The sequence below is a fragment of the Thalassophryne amazonica genome, chromosome 15, assembly GCF_902500255.1.
Source record: "Thalassophryne amazonica chromosome 15, fThaAma1.1, whole genome shotgun sequence".
Taxonomy (NCBI): Eukaryota; Metazoa; Chordata; class Actinopteri; order Batrachoidiformes; family Batrachoididae; genus Thalassophryne; species Thalassophryne amazonica.
Window position 1 is genome coordinate 77243962 of NC_047117.1, and position 7103 is coordinate 77251064.

The following is a 7103-nucleotide window of genomic DNA, read 5'->3' on the forward strand; positions in this document are numbered from 1 at the left end:
ATGGGGCTGGCATCCCTTGAACTTTCTATGGATTCTGTAAAAGTGGCAAAACTAGCAAAAATAGTGTTTCACATAGAAAAATCTTAAACATTCAGCTTGCAATATATCTGGACAATGTATGTGCCAATTCTTCTCTATAGGTTATAATTTAATTTTACAGAAACTAAAATTCTATATATTTCAATTATAATTTTGAGGTCAGTAAATAATCTGTACGTTGCAGTGTTTATGCTGACTAAAAATAACAGACAGCGACGACGGCTACATGACGTTTTTGTTATGGTCAGTTCATCGAACTTTACTATGGAACCACAGTCAGACAGGAATTAAAAACAATAGGTTCAGATTTCCTAATAGCTGATACATATTTCAAAATTTGTGAGGAGGCTCCATCCTACAACAGAAGAAAAAGATGTTAAAAACATGCTAAATATTTGCGAAAAGCTTGAAAAATGAAAAGAACTAGGAATGGCCACAAGCTTACAATTTTGTGTATATGTACAGTTATAGCTGTAAATAAAGTCATCATTTGCTTTACTTTGTTGAACACATCATTTGTTAATTTTGTGTGTCATATAGTAAGTAACATGTATGGCGATTACCATTCAAAGAATATGTCAAATCAACATGCAGATACACCCTTAGTGAAATGAGGGAGAAGATGCAGGGATTAAAATATTAGAAATATTCCAAAATAGTCCTAAAGACCTTCAGAATTTCTATAGTAACTGTAGAGAATTTTTAAATTAGAAATTCAGTAGAACATTTTTTGCAGGGATTACCCCATCTAGTTTCACTTTTTGCTTTAGCAGTAGAGCCACTATATAGTCTAAGTATCAGATCCTCTTCCTTGTTCCAGGGTGTAAACATAGGGTTGCTCTGTATGCAGATGATTTGCTTTTATATCACAAATGCAACTAGTCATTTAACATTCATTATGGCAATATTATGAGAAATAGGCCTTTTGTGTATATAAAAAAATGTTTTAGATCTTAAACCAAAACTATTGTGGTTATATTTTTGTTCAGTCTATGTAGTTTCCCATCTATTTTGCTTTTATCTTAATCACAGTGAGTCTGCTGTATGAAATGTGCTATATAAATAAAAATTGCATGAAGCAATCAGTGTAAGTTCCAGCATTTAATTTTAGCTGTATAAACTATTCGAGACTATGTGTAGTTAAATGGTCAAACTGGAAATTTTACAAGATTCAAATCAAACACTTTCATATGATAGTATACCAAACCTTTAATTTTGGCACATTATTTCACATTTGCTTTTGTGAATTAAAATTCCAGAATACAACAAAAAATTATTAGCAACAGCATGACACAAAATGTTGCACCATCACCAGAAACATTAAAACCAGAAAATCCACATGTTCTATGTGGGGCAAAAGTGTGAGAAACCTTTTGAATTGTGAATGCTCTCTATTCAAAAAATAAATGTGACAGATACAATGTTCAAAACATGGACATGGTGATATAAAATTAAAGACAAACTATTTTAAATGCAACCTGTGCAGCAACAGGTTTTGCAAAAGCAAGCATAATAAAGTGTACGAGATTTCATCTTGCCAAGTGAATAACACAAAGCAGTGAGACTAATAAAATGCTTAACATATGTATAAGTATGAATGCAAACATACATATGATATTTTTCAATATAAATGAAAAAATACCTGTATGTAACCTAAGTCTAAGTGTATGGCATGTTCATATTTTATATGCCAGCAAGGAAACACAGTAAATACTTTTGTTCAAGTACTGTACATAAACAATTTTGAGGTTTGCACTATTTCAGATTAACAATAGAAATTATAATCAATAACTAAATTTACATCAATAAATTCAGAGTTCCACATGAAGAAATCCACAGACTACTCGGCAGTAAAGTGATACATAAAATATAGGAAATTCAAATTAGATCCACATTTAACAGCTGTACCATTAAAGGGGTGAATATATGAATCAGTCAGGACCATAAGTATCTGGTCAACAACATTTATTTATGTTTGTTTTTGTAATTTTCCCTCTGGACAACCCAGGCATGTTCAGTGACTTGTAAATGTTCATGTGTGGACAAGTGATGATTTTGTCCAGATATTTAGAATGTTCATTTGTCCAATTTTCAAAAATGACAAAATAGTGACTGAATGAAAATGACTAATTTCTGAATTTATTTTTAAGCCCCTTTAACTGAATCTGAAAGTCTTCAATATAGGCACATTTTGATTGATTCACTTCATCGCCCTTGTGTATGTGTGCACAGGCAAAATTACATTTAATTTTGGCATTTTGAATATATTGTGAATACTAATCCTTTTGTGCAATATTGTCAAAGTAGTACTTAGAGTATATTCTAAAATGTGGTTTTACTACATTTAGGTCCATAAAAGCTCTTAGTACTGATTCTGTTACAAACTGCTTGTCTGCACACTTGATTTGTTGCTTCAAACATCCACATGAACAAGACACAAGGTGGCGGTGTTGAGTAGCACAGCTAACTTCATGAAATACAACATTTTCCAAATACGACATCTACAAATTTAGTTAACAAAGAAAGAAATGGATTTTTGTTCTCAGCTTCTGCTCTCTTTTCTTTTTCAATTTTTTCCTCCAACTGCTTCATTTTCTCTTTCAACTCCCTCTCCTGCTGCTCCCTCATTTTTTCCATCATTCTTTCCTTCTCTTCTCTATCTCTCTTTCTCTCTGCATCTCTCTCATCTCTCTCCATCTTCCTTTCGGTGTCCCTCTCTCTCCTCTCCCTCTCTCTCTCAGCCTGGAATTGCTCAGCCTGTTTCTTCATCTGTTCATCATACTTCGCCCGTATTTGATTTTCCAGCTCCTCTTTCTCTTTGCGGATTTTCTCCTTATCCTTCTCCAGAAGCCGTTGCTTCTCCTCTTCAATTTTCCTCTCTGCCTCTTGGAACATCTCGTTGGTGTAGTGGCTTCCACCGTTCTTTGCAGCTATCTTCCTGATCTTCTTCAGCAGCTCGGTGACCTGAGTGTGATCTTTCTCCCTGTTCCCAAAAACGTGGTACTCTCCGTTGCATCTGGCCACCAGTTCCTGCAGTTCTGGACTTTCCTCCAGGAACTCCTCAATGGTGTTGTCGAGCTGGTCACCATGAGTGAAGAGAACCATGCTGTATTTGTCTGCATCCTCACCAAATATCTGTTGGATCTTCTGCACTGAATTCTTTTCCTCTGCCGTGTATCTGCCCAGCTTGATGATGATCAGGAACACGTGGGGCCCAGGACTAGCATAAGTGATACACTGACTCAAGTCTTTAGTTGTTTTCTCCTGTACAAACCTGGTGTCAAAGAGGCCCGGGGTGTCAATCACAGCCACCTGCTGTCCATCCACAGTGGTTTTGCCCTTCGAGCAGTTGACCGTGAGGGATGCTGCAGCGAAGGTTGACTTAAAACACTTCCAGCCCAAGATGGTGTTTCCAGTGGCACTCTTACCATTTCCGGTCTTCCCAACCAACACAATCCTCAACTCCTCATCATTTCGAATAAAAGCTCCTGTGTGGACAAAATACAAACAGTAACATTTAACACCCAAGACATGCAAAATGCAGTGTAATCCAGCCACATCAGAGTCTTTTAAGTCAGTATGTGCAATAATTTAAGAATAACAACACTTCTTCGTGTATGCTTCCTCATTGTGCTTGTTAAAGGATTTAACAGAAGAATCTTAGTTTGAAATGTTTTCTTCAGCAGATAAGTTCAGGTTTGAAGGTGCCACAAATGGGTCAATTGTTCACATTTTGAAGAAAGCAAACTTCTCCCACTCAATCTTTAGGCTACAATTTACAATCTAAGGGGTGGACACCAGTGAAATATGCAAATTAAGTAGGCGTGGCAGGCAATTTTCAACATGGCCACCAAAAGAAACTGAACGTAAATACATACAAATGACAAAACACACTTGATTTCTCACTAATTGCTATGATGTCCAAATAACACAAGTCCCAGTAACAGTAAAAAAGCTGAACAAATTTTATATAATGTGGCCATTATTCAAATCATATACAGTGGCATCAATAACCAAAATTTATGTTTTGTGTCTCGTTTGTCTCTGAAAAACTCATCATAAAAGAAGTAATAAAAAGGTGTTCCTGCAAATAACATGTATGTTGGACTAGAATAGGCTCATCATCTGTGTGGTGATAAACAGAACTATCTCACAGAAAAAAAAGACTGTTGACAGGAGCGCCACTTTACGCTCTATTCACAGCCTTATAGGGAGAAACGATCAACAGTTATGATAAATCTGACTTCAGAAATCGAATCTACGTACCTGAATTGACCAAAACACAAGTTTTCACATCTTAAATGTAAATAATGGCAGAGAAGTCGACCAGAGAATTGACAGTGATTATAAGCACAGAGCATGCATTTTAAACTGACAGCAGCGGTTCAACCTTTCAAGATGACAGGGTCGCGATCCGCTCAGGGACGGGCTCGACCCGATCTAGTATATCTGTGGTTCATACAGATACAAGAGGAAACTTTCTCTTAGTAGGTGTTCAATACAGTATTTCTCAATAAGTCTATAATCTCACAACAACAAAAAATTGTATAAGGTAATCATTTCTGTGGAGGCATTTGAGAAATCATTTGATTCCACACACACCCCACATGCACACACACACACACACACCACGGCGTCGCACCACATTTTGTGATACAGTCACAAAATGAACGACCAGAGTGAAGTTGGTTACCAGTTACTTATTCAGACATTTATTCTGGACTGAAATTGCAAATATCTGAATATCTGTCCAGTTCAGTCACTTATTTGGTTGAATTTTTTTTTTTTTTTTTGGGGGGGGGGGGGGGGGGGGGGGGGGGTCAGAATGGCATTGTTTTGTCCAAGGAGATGATTAATATAGGTTTCGACTAAAAAAAAATGGGTTACAACTGCAAATCGGACTGAAGTTGCAAATATCTGTCTGTATATCTGTCCAGTCCAGACACTTATTCTCATGGAAAAAAAATCCTTTGTTTTTTGGTCAGAATGGCATTAATTTGGTCCAATGATATTAGTTATATAGGTTTTACCTGAAAAGAATTGAGTCTGGACTGGACAGATATTTCGTGTCTGAATAAGTAACTAGTAACCAACTTCACTCTGGTAAATGAACGAATAGATTAATTTACTTTTCATGATGCCATCACCAAATGGTGTGAGATTGGGTTGGCCATAGACACTGTGGTCAGTTTATCAGAACTCAAACTCAAGCTGCAGGTTTTAGCAAAAGCACATTGCAGTTTAACACGTGCTGTTACAGACATGATGGTCTTTGTATGATGCAGTGACTTACCGTCATCAGACAGTTTGCTGGTCATGTTTGAATCTTGTTGGAGCAGATCAAGCAGCTGAACTGAACATTAACAGTCGCTGCACATATTTATGTGGTGAGCTGGGTTAAACCACACCCCAACACTACAGTGAAACACTTTCACTGAAAAGAATTGTGTCTGGACTGGACAGATATTTAAGCCTGGTTCACACGACAGGATTTTAAAATGATCTTTAGGTTTCCAAAACCTGAGAGACCACACACGTGAAGATAAAATCATAGCTCGAACAGGTTTGGTCGTACAGTGTGTGGTGTTCAGCCACACGGCAAGAACAACAACACACGAACAGATTTCACGCACAGACATTCACAGCTCAGACAGGAAATCTCGCAAAATCTCTCGAGATTAAACGTGACCTCAGAGTAAACAAACGGAGGTACTTTGTGGACTATTTAAAACACAGGGGAAAAAACGATACACAAAGAAACAGAAAAGGCGCTCTTTAAAGGAGTAGAGACAGCGCGACTACCGGACTTTCTGGTAAGTCAGAACAGCTGTTTTAATTTTATTTTCCGCTCCGTGCGTACGTCACCTCGCTTTCTGATTGGCTGAACGTCACATTCAGCAGGCTGCGTGCTCGTTTTGGTCGGAGGACACAACACGCTGCAATATCGGGCCAAGAAAATCCAACATGTTGAATATCCCCGATTTGCGAGCGGAGGGCTCCTGACGCCGTTCTGAGCAGATCAGAGTCCTCTTAACACACCACACACGGTAGGAATATCTGATAAGATTATCTTTAACGACATCACGAGATGCAGTGACTTACCGTCATCAGACAGTTTGCTGGTCATGTTTGAATCTTGTTGGAGCAGATCAAGCAGCTGAACTGAACATTAACAGTCGCTGCACATATTTATGTGGTGAGCTGGGTTAAACCACACCCCAACACTACAGTGAAACACTTTCACTTTTGATTTCAAGTCTAATGGGGTTTTTCCATGTTAATCATTTCCACGGTTTTCAGCAGCCTCTCTTGAGTGGAAAAAAAAAAGTTATCTCTCAAACACCTGCACTGAGCTTTACAAAGACATTTTTACGCTCTTTTCCTCCCCCTTTATTTAAAACTTTTTGCTGAGCCGCTCCATGTTTTCCCGCTAAAAACAGCTGATCCACGCTGCTTTAAGAACTAAGACTTTTTTTTTAGACCCAAATGTACATAAATTCTTTCTGAGAAAGACATGAAAACGCTGATATAACTTTCTTACCTGTCAGTCTGGTTGTGTTTTCTGCATAAACAAACATCTATTCTTCCTGCTCAAACACCAAAGCAGGGGCGAATCCAGATGGAAAAGGGGGCATGGACGTCCACCCACCCCCCCAACACTACTAGATTAAAGGTCTACTTTTGAAGCCTTTTTTTTTTTTTACTACAATACTACTCAATTTCAACAACTAAAATGTTTTGAGAATTTAATAGTTACATTTATAAACTATAGGTTACAAATGGCAAGTTTTTCCATTACAGTGCCATCAGCAGTTAAATATGAGGTCAAGAAAGATGTTTTTTTTTTTTTTTTTTTTAAATAAAACAAGTATTTATGTTCATTGAAGTCAAGAAAGTACTGTACAGAATTCTTATTCCATCAGTGCTCTATAGAAATCTTACATGGAACTTTATTTAGAAAAAAAAATTAACTTGAAAATACAGAAATCTTGTCCAATCACAAAAAACAAAAAAAAAACTATAGAACTTTCTATACTGTCACTCCTGGCAATTAGCTTTCAGAG

General features: G+C 37.3%; 1 protein-coding gene across 2 annotated transcripts; it reads right to left on the minus strand.

Annotated features, from left to right (window-relative positions):
* Positions 1–1230: 1230 nt before the first annotated feature.
* On the minus strand, positions 1231–6184 carry LOC117525893 (GTPase IMAP family member 9-like). Of its 2 annotated transcripts, none has more exons than XM_034187837.1 (2): positions 6142–6184; positions 1231–3527 (listed from the first exon to the last, which is right to left on the minus strand). In XM_034187837.1, exons 1-2 carry the CDS (start codon positions 6164–6166, stop codon positions 2509–2511), a joined length of 1044 nt encoding a protein of 347 aa, XP_034043728.1. In that variant the 5' UTR covers positions 6167–6184; the 3' UTR covers positions 1231–2508. The 2 variants fall into 2 exon arrangements, with proteins under 2 accessions (XP_034043728.1, XP_034043727.1); XM_034187836.1 differs by lacking the exon at positions 6142–6184 and adding an exon at positions 5333–5427.
* Positions 6185–7103: the final 919 nt, after the last annotated feature.

Coding starts and splice junctions, on each gene's coding strand:
- LOC117525893 (XM_034187837.1), bottom strand. CDS start 6,166: ATGACCAGCAAACTGTCTGATGACG. Junction 3,528..6,141: donor CAGCAAACTGTCTGATGACG/GTAAGTCACTGC, acceptor TTGTCCACACAG/GAGCTTTTATTCGAAATGAT.